At 36.1% G+C, this 20326-nt stretch overlaps 1 protein-coding gene across 7 annotated transcripts in view; it reads right to left on the bottom strand.

Annotated features, from left to right (window-relative positions):
• The window catches only part of PCCA (propionyl-CoA carboxylase subunit alpha), a 429374-nt gene that overhangs the window by 94741 nt on the left and 314307 nt on the right, over positions 1 to 20326 (bottom strand). For all 7 annotated transcript variants that reach the window (XM_036250623.1, XM_036250627.1, XM_036250628.1 and 4 more), the window contains one exon: positions 2188 to 2286. In XM_036250623.1, coding sequence (XP_036106516.1) covers positions 2188 to 2286 — 99 coding nt within the window. The remainder of the gene's footprint in view (positions 1 to 2187; positions 2287 to 20326) is intronic.

Below are 20326 nucleotides of genomic sequence, written 5' to 3'. Positions count from 1 at the left end.
TACCCTGGCCCGAACCCCCGGACCAGCGAACCTCGCCTGGGAGTGCTCCAATAAAACTTCCTTGCCCGCTTTTGTGGCTCTGTTTCTCTTTCTTCCTCGGCAAGAAACCTTGCACAAAGAACTTTGTCTGCCTCTCCACTCACTACAGACAGGTCAGACTAGGTCCCTGGCTAAATCACATGATGCCTAAGCCACAGCACCTTCAGTGCAGAGTATATTCTATGGAACCTAAACAAGCATAACAAAACCATGCATTCAGAAGACACACTAACTGGATCTAGTGGTGTGAAATTATGCAGTGATATTTTTTCAAGGGTCTCAAAGCATTTAACCTCAAACTTAGAATATGAAAGAAAAAATGAGAGAAAAAATATACTGGAGTGATCTCACTTCTAGGAATATATCTTAAGAATCCCCAAACACCAATCAGAAAGAATATATGCACACCTATGTACATAACAGCGCTATTTACAACAGCTATGAACTGGAACAACCCAAGTGCCTATCAGTAGATGAATGGATAAAAAAGCTGTGGTACATTTACACAATGGAATACTATACAGCTGTAAGGAAGAAAGATCTCTTATCCTTTGAGACAGCATGGAGGAATCTGGAGGGTATTGTGCTAAGTGAAACAAGCCAGTCAGAGAAATACAAGTATCACATGGTCTCTTTTATCTGTGGAATCTAATGAACAAAATAAGCTGACAATCAAGAGAGACCCAGAGATATGAAAGCAGGGAACAGACTGAGGAATGTCAGAGGGAGGGGGGTGGGGGTGGGAGAAGAGATAAACCGAAGAACTTATATGCATATATGCAACACCCATGGACACAGACAATAGGGTGGTGAAGGCCTGGGACAGGGTGGAAACCAGGAGGAAAGGGCAACGGGGGAAAAATGGGGGAACATCTGTAATACTCTCAAGAATAAAGATTAAAAAGAAAAAATATACTGGGACAAGTCACAAAACCAAAGTTAAAATACAGGGCTAGTTACTGAGAATGTACTGTTTCTTAGAACCATACAGGTTGAACCTGGCTTTAAAATTAGCTTAGTCATCAAATATTTAGCAGGGGTTCTGGAATCTCTGCTGTACAGTCTCTAATAAAAGCTAAAGAAACATCTGAGCCTTGTACAGAGTAGTCTGTATCTGTGATTCCCTTGATTTCTTTAGGTTTTAAAAATCAGTTTCCTATGTAAAATCAACTTAAGAATAGGTAAAAACATTTTCATAAAAATGAGAATTTAATGCTATGGAGGGTTTATGATTTTTATTTGCACGTGACAGCCACATGTTCTAGAATGTTTTGTTTTGTCTTTTTTTGGAGCCCTAAACCTCAACTATGAGGGGAGCTGAAGGAATTTGGCAGAATCACTTTTCACAGCATCCTACTTTAAAATGGAGGTCACTGGCCCTGGCCGGTTTGGCTCAGCTGTTAGAGCGTCGGTCTGCGGTCTGGAGAGACCCGGGTTTGGTTCCTGCTAAGGGAGCATACCTCGGTTGCAGTTTGTCCCCAGCTCTGGTTGGGTCGTGCGGGTGGCAGTCCCTTGATGTGTTCCTTTCACATCGATGTTTCTCTCTCTCTCCCTCCCACTCTATCTGAACAAAAAATGGAAAAATGTCCTCAGGTGAAGATAAAAAAATAAATAAATAAAATGGAGGTCACTGATTACAAAGAACATTAATCAAGCCTGGATTTCAAGGTATCTCCTCAATGCAAGAAATTTCATATTGTGGGGGAAAGAAAGGTTAACAAATTAAGATTATTCAATTTTTAAAAGGCATCAACATGCTATGGCCTATGTTTTTGATGCTCTAATATTACACAATTTCAACTACACAGAAAAGGAAGGTAACAAAGTCAATCATATTTTACAACTAAAAATCCACAATAGCAAAGAAAACCACTAATCTAATATTTTTAGAAAAGCATGCAGAATGCTTTACCTATAACAAAATATAATACACTAATCTTCCTGAGTTGCTTGAAAAAAGAAAGCATTGATTTCTCTGAGTAAAACTTAAGATTCTCTAAAATAAGAAAAACTATTTTCAACTATAAAATTTACAAGATGGATAAAATGCAGCTTTTCCCTATCATATGTGTAAATATTAACCACACAGATACTGATAAGGATTTTTGACTTAATGGAGTCCTCTAAGTAAATTATCAGAACATTTACCTGTATTGTCCTCTGAATGCCATCAACATTGACAGACAGTAAGGGTGAAGCCAGGTTCCATGTGCTGGTCACATTTAGTTTCGACCCATCAACTTCCACCTGTTGTGACACCAAATAAGACTGTTACCATGAAGAAAGACAGAAAACTGATCTCAAGTTCATTGCTGCATACAAAGCAGCAGCCATTTTAAACAGATGGCTCCCAAACAACCTGTCATGTTTACTGCTCCCGCCATGAAAGACAGGGTCCAACAAGAGTCTTCTTAGCCATCTCTGGGGAGAGGTGAAGGACCCGGGCACAGCTGCCTTTGGGTACTGAGGTTTCAAGTAATCTCCAGTAAGTAACAAACAGCCTTCTAACTCTAAACCTATCTGGACATGCTACATTTACTGCAATTAGACAAGTAATGCATATAAATTTCAGTGACATTTTGCAACCCACACAACAGGGCCTGCATATAATATCCTCTCTAAGGACCAAGAAAGAACTTTTCTGTGTTCATTTTAATGAAGGACTATGCATTGTTATCTTAATTAAACAGAAGCTTTAATTAAGCAAAATTCTTTGGTGTTGGAACATCAAAAGTCCATTTTGAACTTTGCAAAGTTCTGTCATATTTTTGTTGATTAGAAATGACTAATTTCATCAAATCATCAATCATGAAGACACAAAAAAACCCAGAATCTTTTAAAACAGATGTTATTAAAAGAAAAATTTTAACTTCCAAATAAATAACATAAAAATAACTGAAAGAAAAATAAAAATCTAATTTAAAATAAAAGTACTATTAGTTTCTTCCTTCTCACTCACTCATTACCTAACTTTTTCTTTTTAAAGATTCTTTTTAATTAATTTTTTTTTTCTTAGAGAGTGAGAGGAAGAGAAAGGGAGAGAGAGTGAAACACTGATAAGAGAGAAAAACATTGTTTGGTTGCCTCCTGCACATCCCTTCCTGGGGATCAAACCCACAACCCAGGCATGTGCCCTGACCAGAAACTGAACTGGTGACCTCTTCTTGGTGCATGGGCCAAAGTTCAACCAACTGAGCCATACCAGCCAGGGCTCATTCCTTAACTCTTTAATGAGAATTAAAAATTAGAGTTGTAAAAAAACAAAAACAAAACAACGTTATTATGTTAAGTCTGTAGTAAACAACATAACAAAGATTTGTTGAAGTTTCAAAATAATCCTGTAGCAAAGCCAAAATATATAATCCTCTTAATTCTCACTTATTAAAATAAAGGAAACAGACTCATACTGTTTTGAAGATGTGTGTACATATACAGATATATTTGTTTGAATAAGCATTTATGTACATTTTTCTCTATAATGTGGACATAAAGTATAGAAACAAAGATATGCTACTGGCTATGTAATGAAATATCAGTAGGAGATTATATATATTAGGCAAAAGTAGGTTTACGGTTGTTCGTATTAAAAAATACAATTATAAATAATAACATAAGAATGTTTTGCATACTCAAAACTGTAAAGCTAATTTGCCCACTTCTGTATTACATGCTTGTTTGTGTTTCCGGATTTGGTGGCCTCCCTGTATATAAAGTACAATTCAGTAACTGAGGGAAAAAACAAGGCTTTGGAATTAGACTGACCTGAGTCTCATTTGATATATTTGTTAACTTTATTTTTCAATTACAGTATATATTCAATATTAATTTGTATTAACCATTATAGTGCCACATGAGTACTTGAAATATATATGATTATCTAACCACTATGCTGTACACTTGAGTCTCACTTGATATTAATGTTTTAGTAAGCTAGAGTTGTTTACTAAAGCTGGAGTATTTAATCTGTCTGAACTTTTTTTTTTTTTTTTTATCCTCATCCGAGGACATTTTTCCATTTTTTGTACAGACAGAGTGGGAGGGAGAGAGAGGAAGAGAGAGAGAGGGAAACATCGATGTGAAAGGGACACATCGAGTGGCTGCCACCCGCACGACCAACCAGGGCCGGGGACAAACTGCAACCGAGGTACATGCCCTTAGCGGGAACCGAACCTGGGTCTCTCCGGACCGCAGGCGGACGTTCTAACCGCTGAGCCAAACCGGCCAGGGCTAATCTGTCTGAACTTTAGTTTCCAAACTAATATAGTAAAAATACCTATCCAAGAGAGTGCTATAAAAGTTGAATTATATAACATATGAAAGTCTCTACCAATAAACTTGTCATGGTAGTTCCTAAATATTTCTCCCTTCCCTTGTCTCTAATGGCTTTACTACCCTACCCTTAAATAAGTTCTAAAAATAAGGTCAGATATTCATACTATCTCATACATTAATTACTATAAAAACGCTACATTATAAAGATCTGAGAAGCAGAAGACTATTTTTTATTAAAGCAGCACTAATACATTTTATTTTATTTTTATTTTTTCCACTTTATTGATTTTACAGAGAGAGGAAGGGAGAGGGAGAGAGAGATAGAAACATCAATGAGAGAGAACATTGATAAGCCGCCTCCTGCATGCCCCTCGCTGGGGATCAGGCCCACAACCTGGGCATGTGTCCTAACCAGAAATTGAATGAGCAACCTCTTGTTGCATGGGTTGATGCTCAATCACTGAGCCACACTGGCCGGACAACACTAAAACATTTTAAATGATCCTATTTAGCCTCTTTCCCCAAATTAAATCTCCTTATAATGAAAGATTTCCAAAAGAAGCTCTCAATAGATGTTTAGAAATAGTAAGTGCTAAAAATACCTTATAAAACTGAAATATTTACTTTGAATGGCTTCTAAATTTAAAAAGTTAAAAAAGCCCAGCTGATGTGTCTCAGTGGTTAAGCATCAACTCATGCACCAAGAGGTTACCAGTTCGATTCCCAGTCAGGGTACATGACCAGGTTGTGGGCCCAATCCCCAGTTGGGGGGCATGCTGGAAGCGATCAATCAATGTTCTCTCTCATCGATGTTTCTACCTCTCCCTCCCCCTCCATTCCTCTCTCTCTAAAAATCAATAAAGAAAAAAATTTTTTTAATAAATAAAAGGTTAAAAAAGCTCAATAATCAATTATGAAAGTTTCATTTCTTAATAAAGCTAGATGCTATAAAGAAGGATTTTGAATAATTATTAAAAATGTGTATTTAATATTAATTTCACATCAAAAGGGCTAACAGAATGAAACTGCATTGCCATCTTGAGGGCATATAAAGGGGAATTGAGAAAAAAACTAATCTACTGAAATCATGTTAGAAGAAGAACAAAATTACCACAATCTAAAATAAGACATTTTTATGAATGATTAAACAAAATGTGATATACCCATATAATAAAACATTACCTGGCAATAAGAAGAAATTAAATACTGATACATGCTACAACATGAATGAACCTGAAAACATGATACTGAAAGAAGCCAGTTACAGAGGACCACAAATTATATAGTTCCATTTATATGAAATGCCCAAAAGAAGAAAATCTATAGAGACAGAAAGTAAATTAGTAGTTGCCTTGAGCTGGGGATGGGGGAGAGGACTGTGGTGGAAATGGATGGGAGAATTAAGGGATTGAGGAATAATGACTATGGGATTTCTTATTTGGCATCATAAAAACATTCTAAAATTGATTGTGGTGAGGGCTGCACAACTCTGAATATACTACAAGCCATTGACTTGTACACTTTAATGGACAAACTGTAAGGCATGTGAATTATATTTCAACAAAGCTGTTAAAAAATAAGTAACAAATAACAAAGGGGGAGAAATTTTACTTTTTCAAAAACTGGTACTACTTTTGTGAGAAATGAAAGACAACCTAAAATGGATATGGATATATATATATCATATTAGAAGAGTATTAGTATTATTAAGATATATGTTATTTCCTAAGTTGATCTATATATTCAGTCTAATTCCACTAAAAACATCCAGCGGGCACCCTGGCCAGTTTGGCTCAGCAGTTAGAACGTCAGCCCGTCGACGGGAGAGTCCCAGGTTTGGTTCCTGCTAAGGGCACGCACCTTGGTTGCAGTTTGTCCCCAGCCCTGGTTGGAGCTGTGCAGGTGGCAACCATTCAATGTCTCTCTCTCACATTGATGTTTCTCTCTCTCTCTTCCTCCCTCTCTCCCTCCCACTCTATCTGAAGATAAATGCAAAAATGTCCTAGAGTGAGAATAAAAAAATTTTAAAAATCCAGCAGGCTTCTTTCTTTTTTTGGGTAGAAATTGATAAGCTGATTCTAATGTGTGTGCGCATGCGTGTGTGTGCACGCACGCAAATGATGTAGAATATTTAAGATTTTTGAAAAATAAGCAAATTTGGAGAACTCATGCCACTTGATAGTAAGACTTCCCATAAAGGTACTAGTGTAAGACTAGACATATTTATTAATAGAACAAAATTGAGTTCAGAAAACCACACATAAATGGCTAGTTAACTTTCCAAAAAAGTGCCAAGAAATACATAGTTTGTCAAGCAATTAAACATCTGTAGTCAAGAAAATAAACAGTACACAATTAAAATAAAACAAAACAATTCAAAACTATAAAAACTAAAAGTAAAACCTAAAACTTTCTAAACAAAACATGAGAGAAAATCTTTATGACCTTGGGCCAGGCAAAAATTTCTTAGGACACAAAAGAATAAAAATCTGCCCTGGCCAGTTTGGCTCAGTGGTTAGAGTGTTGGCCTTCGGTGTGGAGAGACCTGGGTTCAGTTCCCGCTAAGGGCAAGTACCTCAGTTGCAGTTTGTCCCCGGCCCTGGTTGGTCGTGCGGGTGGCAGCCACTCGATGTGTCCCTTTCACGTCGATGTTTCTCTCTCTCTCTCTCTTCCTCTCTCTCCCTCCCACTCTCTCTGTACAAAAAATGGAAAAATGTCCTCGGGTGAGGATAAAAAAAATAAAATAAATAAAAATCTTACAAGAAAAAGTAGGTGAACTGGACTTCATCAAAATTATAAATTTCTGCTTGAAAGACACTGTTAAGAAAAGGAAAGTTAAGTGACAAATTGGGAGAAAATATTTGCAAAGCACATTTCTGATAAAGGACTTGCATCCAAAATATACAAAGATTTCTAATTTATAACTCAACAAGAAAAATAACTAAATTTTTTTTAATGGGCAAAAAATTTGGTCAGAGACTTCATCAAAAGAATAAAACAAATGACAAGCACATCACTGATTGGTCATTAGGAAAAGGCAAATTAAGACTATAATGAAATAGCCCTGGCCGGTTTGGCTCAGCGGTTGGAGTGTTGGCCTGTGGTCCAGAGAGACCTGGGTTCGGTTCCCGCTAAGAGCGCGTACCTCGGTTGCAGTTTGTCCCCGGCCCTGGTTGGTCGTGTGGGTGGCAGCCACTCGATGTGTCCCTTTCACATTGATGTTTCTCTCTCTCTCTTCCTCTCTCCCCCTCCCACTCTACCTGAACAAAAAATGGAAAAATGTCCTCGGATGAAGATTAAAAAAAAAACACTATAATGAAATAGCACTACCCATTAGAAGGGCTAAAATAAAAAAGCGATAAAATACTAAGAGCTGACAAAGATGTGGAACAATTAGAATTTTCATAAATTGCTGTAAAAATGCTAAATAGTAGACCCACTTCAGAAAACTCCAGAAAAGTAAAAAGATATGTACATACAAAGAACTACACATGAATGCATAGACGTTTGTTTATGATAGCAGAATATATATCAGAATGTTTACATCAGCCACAAACTGCAAAAAACCCAAAAGTCCAATAAGCTGATCACTGGGTAGCCAAATATGATATATCCATACAATGAAAAAGTAATTAGTAAAAATCACCTCAAAGGCATTATACTAAGTGAAAGAAAGTTGACACAAAAGAGTATATACTCTGTATAATTCCCTTTAAGTGACATTATAAGACAGAAATCAGATCAGTGATTCCTAAGACCTAAGGATAGGAGAATAACTCTGACTAAGAAGGGGTATGAGGTAACATTTTGGGGTGATGAAAATTTCCTAAATCTTGATTTTGATGGCGATTACACGACAATGTATATTTGTCAAAACTCAATCAAACCATCAATTAAAAAGTAAATTTTATATAAATTATACCTCAAACATGACTTAAAAAAATGGAAACATAGGAAAAATCTACCTCTTCAAAAATTAAAAATAGTATTTGAACTACATTTGATATATCTTCCCTTCCTGAAAATCTGATTTGTCTCCCTGCACCCTCTGCTACTGGATGAGTAGATGTAAATGTTAACTTGGCAAGAAGGATACAAGGGAAGTTCCTTCCAGACAGAAATGTGAAAATTTAAAAAGGTCTTTTCAGGCCCCATGAATTACATGAAGGAACAAAAGTGGGAAAGATGAACATATCAGAGATCAAAGTCCTTCCTATTTCCTCTTCTGCATGGACCTTGGTAACAAATAGGGTAGTGTAGAGAGATGGGTGAAAATATTCTGACAGGTATCAAGTACCCTAAAAACATCTAGGCTGGAGGGCTGCTTCTGGAACACAATCTAGTAAAGACTATAGGCTTCTAGTAAAGCCCAGTACTAGGTTTCATGGCATTCCTGACGTGGTACCTGGTGTCACAGCAATAGTACACCCTTGATGGAGGGAGAGGCTAGACAGATGTCCCAAGTATATCATGGTAGGAATCCAGAGGTTTCTACCTGTCCTGGTAGGATGACTAGAGAAGATCTAGGTCAGGACAAAGACCATGTATTTGCAGGGGACTCCATAACTGTAGGCAAACAGTAACCAGGACTATGGGTAGCAGAAATCTCTTCTATGACAAACCAGATGAGTCATTACTCAATAGTCACCAGTCCAGGTTTTCCCTAAAGGACAGTGTAGGTCTGGGTTCTCCTCTTTACCTCTATAGTTATGAGGGGAGTCTAACCACCTCCCCAAAGGCCCCTTTTACATGCACCCAGAGGCCACACCTTAGTTGAAGATGGAGGAAGGGGAAGAGGCCTGAAACACTATGGCACCTGAAAGAGACTGTTTAAACCAATAGTCCAAGATCCTGTTTATTGCCAAGTTTTCCCCCTTGTTCCCTACCTACAGGTAGAGAAGATCATATGTGATAGACAATAAAGAAACATTTCCTTGTACACCTGGTAAGTAATGAGTATAATTTTGCAACTTCACTATATAATTGAAGAAAGGAAGCTATCAAAGCTCCAAATAATAAACTATGAAACATATCTGCACATTTTAATGTGGAAAGAGAACATGCTGACGGCCATCACATGCCTTCTCAGGCCTCAAGCAGTAAACATTTCTCAAAAAAAACCCCATAATTTAAAACAGCAGATGCAATGATTCTATTGATGCTATCGTTCAATGTGTGAAATCTAGATGTAAGTATAAGTCATAGGAGAGATAGAGCCACATTTTAATGCCATAGAAAGGTAGGGGCAGAAGGAACTGAAGAATTCTTGTTACTATGCCACATATATTGTTCATGTCTAATTCTTTACCTAGGGCTGACTGAAGCAGTAGATGTAAAGTACTATTTCTTGCCCTGGCTGGTTTGGCTCAGCGGTTAGAACATCAGCCTGCAGTCCAGAGAGACCTGGGATCAGTTCCATCTGGGGGCATGTACCGCGCTTGCAGTTTGTCCCTGGCCCTGGTTGGGTTGTGTGGGAGGCAGCCACTCGATGTGTCCCTTTCACGTCGATGTTTCTCTCTCTCTCTCTCTCTCTCTCTCTCTCTCTCTCTCTCTCTCTCTCTCCTTCTTCTTCTTCTTCTTCCCTTTCCCTCCCACTCTATCTGAACAAAAAATGTCCTCGGGTGAGGATAAAAAAAAACAAAAGAAGTACTATTTCTTTATTATGACACTGAGAACATGCCATAAAGAACCACTCTATCTTTTCAATGCCAAAGCAAATGGGAAATGAAACCTAGGGCAAAGAAAATAACAGATTTGGTGAGAGGGTATTTAGGTAACAAGCTTAACAAGGAAAAGCTGCAGGTTGCCCATGTTTATACCATCTACTCTACTGCAACATAAATAATAATCAGAAAATAACAAATACTGGATATCTGCACACAAATTAAAAAAATATTTTTATAAAGAGAAAATGGTAAGTTAAGAGCATATAACACAAGAACTACTCAAAGAAACACAGGAAGAGTTCAGATAAATAATTCTACAAAGTCTCAAAGACAACCATAGGAAACGTGACCCCTCTTTTAAAAAAATGAGCTCAAAGAAGAAAAACAAAGGTTCAAAGAAAAGATTATACAACAACAGAAGGAAATGAAAATCAAGCTGGTAGAACTCAGAAAAAAATGAAGAGAAAAATAGCATTATAAAGATAAAAGCCACGTTAAGAAGCAACCAAAAATAGAATATGTGACTGAAAAGACAAGAGCATAGAGAAATCATATAAAACAAAACAGAAAAGACCAACAATATAAAAGAAATTTATAAAGAAGACAATAGATATGAAGAAGAGAGAAATGAGATCCAAAGAAAATATGAGAGTTTTCTTCAAAAAGGCTTTAACAAAAAAGAATAAATGTAAATTTGAAGATATGATAGGGTAAAACTTTTCAAAATAAATAAAAGCTTGAATTTGCAGAATGATGATGTTTATGGAACTTTAAGAATAAAGAAAAAATTATGTGGGTATTTCGGCAAAGATTAGAATTCATGCACAAGCAAAAAACAAACCTCATGTCAGCCTAATTTCTCAAGAGCAACTCTGATCACAGAACACCATAAAGCCATGTGATCTAAGTACTAAAAATAAAGAATGTTGCCCCCCCAATTTTATACCCAGCCAAGATGTCTTAAAGGACATATAATACAAATGTATCTTATACCACGTAAAAACCTAGTGCCACTTCTTTAAAAATGAGGCATCTCTATACATACTGACATGAAGCTGTTCCAAGGAATAGTGTTTATAGTATGCTATCACTTAAGGGAAAAAAAACCCTGTATGTGTGTGTATGTTTTTAAAGGAATCGACTATCTCTGGACTAACGTATAAGAGGAGTGGAGCAGCTAAGGGATAGGGATGGAAGGGAGACTTGCTTTTCATTGTAAACTCATTTATACTTTTAAAAATTTGCCCTGTAAACACAGAGGGTCAGGCAAAGTAGGTTGATAATTGTGAGTACATGAAACACAGAGTTTGGTCTTACATTATTATTTATTATTATATTATTTTCCATATGAACAATTGTAAACCTACTTTTGCCCCACCCTGTATATTATATATTTAAAAAATTAAAGTGAGGATGAGAAGAAGTGCCAATTTCCTTTCTCATTAAAACATGCAGTCAATACCTTCTTTAGACCTTTCATGAATAGGCACACAATATACAGCAGCTGTTCTTTCAAAATTTTGTTTTGGGTTAACAGAGCAATACTCATTTTGGTTTAGTCATAGATTTACTAATTTCACATACAGCACCCATTTTTGCAATGTATGTCAGATCACCTCTCTTTCTCATCTGAAAACGGGGGACCTGAACCAGCAATGCTGAATGAAAATCTCTTCTAGATCTACAATTCTGTGGTTTTATGGTTATAAAGACTTTTATTTAAGCTATATTTAGACAGTTGATTTTTGATATGTCATATTCCAATATTATAAAGGGTTATTTTGTTTTGTTCAGGGTTGGAAGTTTTCAAGATCTTTCCTTTAACAATAAAAGCTAACAAAACAAGTAAAATTCAGTGTGGGGTAAAAAGAAAAATAGACCAAGAGTGAAGTGACAAATGACAAATTACTCTGGAATTCATATAAAATTTCACACCTTTCAAGGCAGACAATATTGTAGAAATGCCATAGCACTATGAAAACACTAGAATGTTTTAGATTATTTTAAAACTATCTTTTAAAAATGACTGAAAGACACAACATCTCTGTTTAGAAACAGTAACTCAAACATAAAGATTTTATGTCTTTAATTTAAATAGACCTAGGATTCAAAGTGCACCAAATTAACATAAATTATCATCTACTACTGACTCACACAGTTGGCAGATGACCTCCTCTTTTCTTTATGGAAACTGAAGCCATAAGTCCTTTTATTTCCTTGCATCCTCAACCATCCTCTTCTCTTTACTTCTCTCTCACACTGACTACTTACTGATTTCAGCATATACAGGACTGCTGAGTGTTCACTGCATGTGCACGTGACCACAGTGCCCTGAGACTACCAGATTAGATCTCTCCTCTTCCCCGAGGTCCTAGAACAAATGTGCTGTGCCTATGCTCTCACCACATATCTTTCCTCTTCTGTAACCTCCCACAATCTGGCTGCTAAAAGTATATCCTGAAAGGTCACAAATCTACTTCAGGAATTTTTATCTTCTCCTCTTAATCCTTGTTATTCTTTACTTCCCAGCAAGAAAGAATACCTCTCTGAGGTAGTGATCTTTAAGCTAAGATGTAAAGAGTGAGTACGAATTAATGTGGTACTGGTAGGTGAGTGAGTGGGAATAGCCAGAGAGAATATTTCAGAGGAAATATCATGAAAAACAAACAAAACACACCTCTCTGAGGCAAGAAAGAGCTTACTTTACTTGAAACCAGTGTGCAGAAGAGCATGGCACCTGGAGACTGTGGAGAGCAATGAAAAACACTAAAGGATTCCAACTAGAGAGTGATATCATCAGCTTCCTATTTTTAAATCATAATCCTAGCTATAATTTAGAAAATAAATTAGATAAAACAAAAATAAAAATTATGGTGGCCTGGTCTAGACTACTGGTAGTGGAGAGAAGCGGGAGATTCAGGAGTAACATAAACTGAGGAAGTAAGTGGGGAGTGTGAATATAGCAGTTAAGATATGAAATAGTCATCAAGGAAAAGAGAGGAGCATGAACTTATTAGAAAAACATAGAAACTGCTACACAATGTCGGACGCTCAGCTGCAGTGAGACATGGGTGCCCATGTAATGCTATAAATCCACAGCTGTATGTGATTTTCTCCAGCAATGCTCAACTACTTTGTGTGATGCAGCCATAAAGGGAGGGGGAGGCTGAATTTGTCTGAGTTTGGGTTTGATGGAAGGATGAAGAGGTTGAGAAGGTTAAGATTATCTGTAAGATGATTTAACAGACCAGGGAACCTAAGAAGGATGAAGGATGAAAAACAGCAGTGGGGTCTGTGGATGGAGAGAAACTATAAGGAATTGTCCATGGCGGCAGAGACAGACCATTAACAGGTTGCTAGCTTCCAGAAGCAGGGGAGGAAACCTAAAGGTTGCCAAAAGGAAGGGGGGTTAGAGATGTAGACCAAGGATATAAACTTCAGAAAACTAGGATGTTACAAGAGGAAGGGGAAGAGTGGTCAGAATGATGCTAGGAGAAAAACAATCCCACCCCCTTCTCTGTTGATGACAAAGCAAGAGAGATACATAGGGCATAGTGGAAAGGGTTGAGGGAAAATGGAGAGATTATAGCAAAGAGCATAGGAAATTGATTTAGGAGTAATGGATGACTGATGAGGCTTTCACATGGCCCAACCTCTCTCCATCTTCACCACTGCTACCTTAGCCCAAACCTGCCATCGTCTCACCTGGACTCCTGCAACAGACTAGTCTTCCCACATATATTCTTCCATATTTCCAATGGGCTCTCTTCACTATAGGCAGAGCAACTTGTGTACCACAATACTGATCATTTACAAAACCAGGGATTAAAAAAAAATAAAGAAAATATGAGAATGGCCAGTGAAGGTTCTGCCTGCTTTTGAACAGTGTAAACTCTAAAAAGATGTGCATACTGCAACCTTTAGTATCAGGACATCCATCATTCACGTGTCTCACCACCCTGTAATCACTTCAAGATTACATTCTATTTAAAGCATTGATATTATAAGCATGAATTAATCAGAACAAGGCTATATTGGGTAGAATTCATGAAATTCATCTCAACACACTCTATTTTCTGACAACTTTCCCCCAGCTAAATCAAAGAGATTGGTTTTATTGAAAATTATTCATAATAATATTATTTATGATGTTTAAAGCAATACTTTAAAGACATGCTCTTTTTCCCATTTCAAGAAAGCATTTTCTCACATTTAATAATCTACCTGTAACTTTGCATTCTATTAGAACATTTAACTGTATTTGTGGTATAAATGATGTTGATGTGGAACATTTTCCATGAGTCGTTTGGAACATTCAATTTTCCTATCTACGTAATCATAAGGGGAAAAGAAAGTACACACCCTAAATTAGTTTGGCATTTGAGAGAGATTACTTACATCCTTTACCATTAAAAAACAAAAAGAGCACTTCCTCAGCGACATCTCATGACAGTTAAAATATTACAGCTCCTACCGCAGTGGGCACATGCTAAACTTTTGTTTCAAGATTAGAAATGTAAAATTTAGAAAACAAAATATTTGCCAAAAAACATTTCCCAAACTAATATGAATCTGAGAAGATACAGGCAGCAAGAAGTGTTTCTGACTCACCATACAAGCCTTCTTTTTTGTTATACTCAAATTTTAAATTCTTTTTTGTCATTAAAAGTTAAGAATTAGCATTGTGCTGAATTTAATCTAATATAAAAATCAAGGTATTCCACTATTTGAAAAAGACTTTGATCATATATTTTGCTTCAATTTCTGGAAACAATGTGAAGGATAAAAAAATGTCTTGATCAATTCTCAGAAGGGAATAACTAGTTCCTACCCCTTTAATAGGCTTTCACAGTATATCTTAAAACTAATCACTCTGCACAAAAAGTGGAAAAAATCTGCAGTTTTCTGATTTGACTATTAGGCTGGAAAGGATCCTAAAAATAACATACTCTAACTCAAACGTCTTCTCCTCCTATTTTACACATAAGGAAAGTAAAGAGCCATATAAATGATGTAAGTTATAGAAGCAATTATCTTGCAATTCTCAGAGCATTTCCCTTAAATCCAGTTATCAAAAGGAAAAGTAACAAATGTAATATAAATACTAAGATTGAACACTTGTATATAGTAGACATACTGCATATTTGTACCTTGAAAGAAGATTGTTCTAGAGATAAAGATGTTTATTGGTTCTTATTGCATCTTATCTCTTAATTACTGCTAACAAAAATATGATTATTAAGTACTCTACCAAATAGATGAGGTAGATACACATTCCCCAGTAACAAAATACAGTTAATTAAATTAGCATATTGCCACCGTTTAACATTACTATTGTTCATTGACTTCTACATAAACTGCTACTAGATATTTGAAACACAAATATATATTTTTTAATTCTAAAAGAGGTTGAGAATAAGCAGCTCATAATTTTCTTATTGTTTAGATCTAATAACTTTGCTAAGTTACTTGCTCCAGCATTTGTTTCTTAGGTAAAACATGACACAATTAACACAAACATTTTTTATCCTCTGATGATAATGAATGATTCTTAACATTTTTAATATGAATTGTAATTGTCTTATGTCTTAATATAACACAAAAAGCATAGGTATTCTTTATTCTGCTCTTCTATCTACTAAATTAATTTATTATTCCAAAATATAGTTATGTACCTCTAATGCCCTTTCAGAGGGAAATAAGATACTTGTTCTCTGAAAACAAAAGGAGATAACCATTTTTCATGTTTCTTCTTTATCGTTATCACTTTGGAAAACATTTTTTATTTCTCTCTCAAATATATAATAATGACAAAAACATCAAGAGGAATTAGACATAATAGTAACTATTTATTTATTTATTTATTTGGCACGTGCCCCTAGCGGAAACCGAACCTGGGACTTTCTGGTCCATAGGCCGATGCTCCAGCTGCTGAGCCAAACCAGCCAGGGCATTTTTTTTTTTTTTGACAATCTTTTAATCTATCACAATAGATTATATTAAATATGCATGTTATAAATGCTTCTCAAAGGATGTAAAGTGCAAAAACAAATTTTAGGTACTGATATACAATCAGCCAGGCTGACTAGTTTCTGTTTAATTATTGCCTCATTAATTGATCAGAAACAACATTAATTTCAGTTGCATGGATTAAAAAAAAAAATCTTACATTATTTTGCAACAGTTTAATTATAGTAGTTTATTTTGGATTGGTGTGAAAGGTCATTCTCTGCAGATAATACTGTAAATTATATTAGCTTAATGAATAACTCCAGGTAGATGAGTTTAGCATAAGCAGCAACTTCAACTGCCTTTACTTCTACCATACCTACCAAATCATGGTGGCATCCTGTGTTTTCTATGTGGTATTGTCATCAATAGTCAGAATGATTGTATTTGAACCTCAGCTCCACAAGTTACCTAATCATTCATGTTTCCAACTCTTCATATGTAAAATATCTGCCTAAAGAGTAGTTGTAAGGAATAAAGTCAAACACTTAGACTAGTATCTGGCACATAATAAGCCCTCAATAAATGCTTGCTGTTGGTAGTTCAATTCAGTGATACTATGTACTCCTCCAACAATCATAATTATGCTCAATCTATTTATCTCCTTTTTTGAACATACCTACGTTTGTTTGCTCCTCCATTTTTCTTGTGCTTCCATTAAAACCTCCTCCATTATTTATCCTTTTAATTCCTATTAGCACTTCTTTTGCTTTTCATATATATTTTGCTACCACATATGTCCCCCAATAAAATCCCATTTTACCTAGGCTAGTGGCTCACCATCATAGAACCCACACATGATCAGGCTACAGGACATTTAAAATAATGTCCAAGTTCTCCCTCTTCCTAAGTTCCCAGACACTGCAATTGTAACATGCTATTTCCTAATCCCACCTCCTTTATATTATCTGTGACTGTTCAGCATTCTAGTACTATCCTTAGACATACACAATTTACCCTAATAGCCCATTTCTCTTGGCCCACAACAAACATATTTGAGACACTGTTCTCCATGTTCCGACCTCCCAAGGATTACCTAGCAGGTCTGTACTCTTTTCTGTCTCTGTGGCCATTGTTGACATTATTCCCAATGCATACACTAAGATATTTATTAACTGTTTTCTACATTGCAATACTAATAACATATTTGATACATTTATATTTGTATTTTAAACCTATGGTGGTAAATTTACTCCCCTAAGAATTAATATATATTTTATGTCCTCAAATCTTCTCATGAATTACAAATTCAAATAACAGAATGTTTTAAAGCATGAATAAAACTTTTTTTTACTATCATGGTTTAGCCTAGATTTTTTGATAGATAAAGGTGAGATATAGGAATTGATCCCCCAAACTACTCATCAAATCTATCCAGTGAATAAACTAGCATTCAGCCCATTAGTAGAAATTAGCCTATAAGTAGAAATCATATCTGAAGGAAGAGCCTGGTAAAAACCCATTAAATTGATCATAATAAATAATGCACTTGAAAAGAATCAATGGGAGAGCATATCTGCTCTATAAACCATTGGTGTAACCTTACTAATAAGTAAGATAAACTGAGTTACCAGAATTTTTTCATTGTTCCTAACATAAAATAGAAAAATGGTGTAATTAGTTTATATTGTTCTAAAGAATGGTCAGGGAAAGTATTTTTTATTTTGTTCCTTTTCTGAACAAATAATTTCAAATATACATAAAAATTGTAGCACTAGTACCTCAAGCTCAGATTTCCATGTTGTTAGCATTTTTGCCAGTAAAGAAAAAGTGTTATGATGTCTCAATGCCCCTTAAAATTTCAGCATGCATTCCATAGTACAAGGACATGTTCTGTACAACTAGTAAATCAGAAAGTTAATACCGATCCAATATTACCATCGAATCCACAACCCTATTCAAATATCGCCAATTGCCCCATTAATGCCCTTTATGGCACATCCAAGATCTAACTTTTGCTCCAGCACTTAGTTGTCATGTTTCTGGTCTCTGTCCCTCTGCAACAGTGCCTTAACTTTGCCTTGTCCTTCATGGTCAGCATTTCTGAAGAGTATACACCAGTTACCTTGTGGAGTCCTGCAGTTTGGGAGAATGCTTCCTTGTAATTACACATTTTTACTAAAGTAGTGATATTGTGCTTCTTAAGCATCATGTACTAGGGGGCACCTGATGTTACCAGTGAAGTGACTTTATCATGGCTAAGATGATTTCTGCCAATTTGCCCACTGTAACTTTAAGCATTAATACATTTAAATCTGTTTCTATATCAACCTATAGAAAAAAAACATGAGTTCACACTGATCCCTCCAATTTCAATCCAACACTACAAGGTACAGTTTAGCCATCCCCCATTCTATACTGTATCCTCTTCTTTGACAGTGAGAGACCGCCTTCCAGCACACACCTAACAAGTTTGCTATTCTTTCTTTTTAAGTTTGTTCAACACACATATATATCTGTAGATCTATGTGTCATCTCCCCTAATATATTCCACAATACTTCATAGAGTATATATCAGAAAAAGAATATGATAATGCTTTACCTAAAAAAGGTCAACTGATTTGACACTGAAATTTTAAAAGAAAAAGGTTTCTCTTCAGAGAAAAAAAGAACAGTGTACTAGATGACCAGTGACCTAGGTCTGAGAAATTAAGACAATGAAAGATCTTCTGCAACTCAACAAATTAAAAAAAAAAGAAACACCAATTTATAAGATGTGCAGTATGTGCCTTAAAGTATTCCAGAAATTTTTTAAACAGTAAGCAAGGATATATTAAACAAAAACAGCACATGGTGCTCATTGTACTATTCTCTAAATTTTGTATATACTTAAATTTTTTCATAGTAAAAAATTTAAAAATATAGATCATCAGGTCAGGCCAACTATTTAGACAGTCATGTTTGATTCTGAAGAATTCAGTCCATACCTTCAATGAATCATCAAGTCAGTATGGCCAGTGGGGGATGGGCTGCAGACCGACTCACGTGACAAGCAGGGCCGACAAAGGCTGACTCCTTCTAAAAGACACTGCTTCCACTAGTTTGACTTGCTTGGCCCTTTCTTCTCCCACTGCTGCTGGCATCTCTATCTCCCCAACTTCCCTTATCAACTACTCAGCCAAGTATAAATTTTTTTCTCTTTCTTTTCCTACTTAACAACCCATCTATACAGAAAACCTTCCCAAAGCCCTATTGGCAGTCAGCTACAATTCTATTTACTTTCACTGACCAGTTAAAAATGTGGCTTTGTCATGTCTTTCAAGTTTTCTCAGCTCAAAATATTTCTTGGCTTCTAGTTGCTTAATAAATAAAACTTCTCATGTGGCCCTCAAGGTCTTTGGTACTAATGACCTTGATCTAACAATCTATCATTTCAATTTTTGTCCCCTCTTTCTCTTATATTCAACAAATATGCACAGGCCCTAGTCCCTGAACTTTATTCCTACTATTTTCTAAACTTGAAATAGTCAGCTCAGCCTAGTAGACTGTTACCATCTATTCTTCATTACCTGCTATGTGGTGCTATTAGCTTTGTGAAGTTTGCTCTTAACTTTCTGCCTCATGCCCCCAGTCCTCCATACCTGCCTACACCATCCCTAGTACTCTGTTATGTTGCATAGTGTCTTTCCTTTCTTTGAATTTCTATAACATTCTGTATCTCTATGCACTTATTAAATAATGCTTTATACTATGATCAGTGCAACACCTTCCAACTAAACCGGAAGTTCATGAGGGCAGGTCAGTGCCCTATTCCTTCATGTCACTCATGAAGAGTTTAACACAGTGCTTTGATGTTGAAGATTGGTGGATCTTTGATAAATATCTATTATATTAAAAATAAAACTTATTTAATTCAATGAGAGAAAATCTAACTTTTATTTATTTGAACCATGGCCAGTATGACTAGAAAGCTATCAAAGCTGTATTTTAACTTAAATATTATAACATAAAGCAGACAAAAGCATGACTCCCTTTCAAATTCTTTAATTTTTTTTTTTTTTTTTTTTTTTTTTATCCTCACCCGAGGATATTTTTCCAGTTTTTGTACAGATAGAGTGGGAGGGAGAGAGAGGAAGAGAGAGAGAGAAACATCGACGTGAAGGGACACATCGAGTGGCTGCCACCCGCACGACCAACCAGGGCCGGGATCAAACTGCAACCGAAGTACGTGCCCTTAGCGGGAACCGAACCCGGGTCTCTCCGGACCGCAGGCCGACGCTCTAACCGCTGAGCCAAACTGGCCAGGGCTCAAATTCTTAATTTATGTTATTCAGATAAGTGCTTTTTATTTTAGACTGTTGACCACAACAACATAGTTCTAATTCAAAACTTCCCAAAAC

Source organism: Molossus molossus, unplaced genomic scaffold (genome assembly GCF_014108415.1).
Source record: "Molossus molossus isolate mMolMol1 unplaced genomic scaffold, mMolMol1.p scaffold_m16_p_9, whole genome shotgun sequence".
In the NCBI taxonomy this organism is placed as follows: domain Eukaryota; kingdom Metazoa; phylum Chordata; class Mammalia; order Chiroptera; family Molossidae; genus Molossus; species Molossus molossus.
Note: the sequence above shows the minus strand (reverse complement) of the source record. Positions and strands in the feature narration are given on the sequence as shown.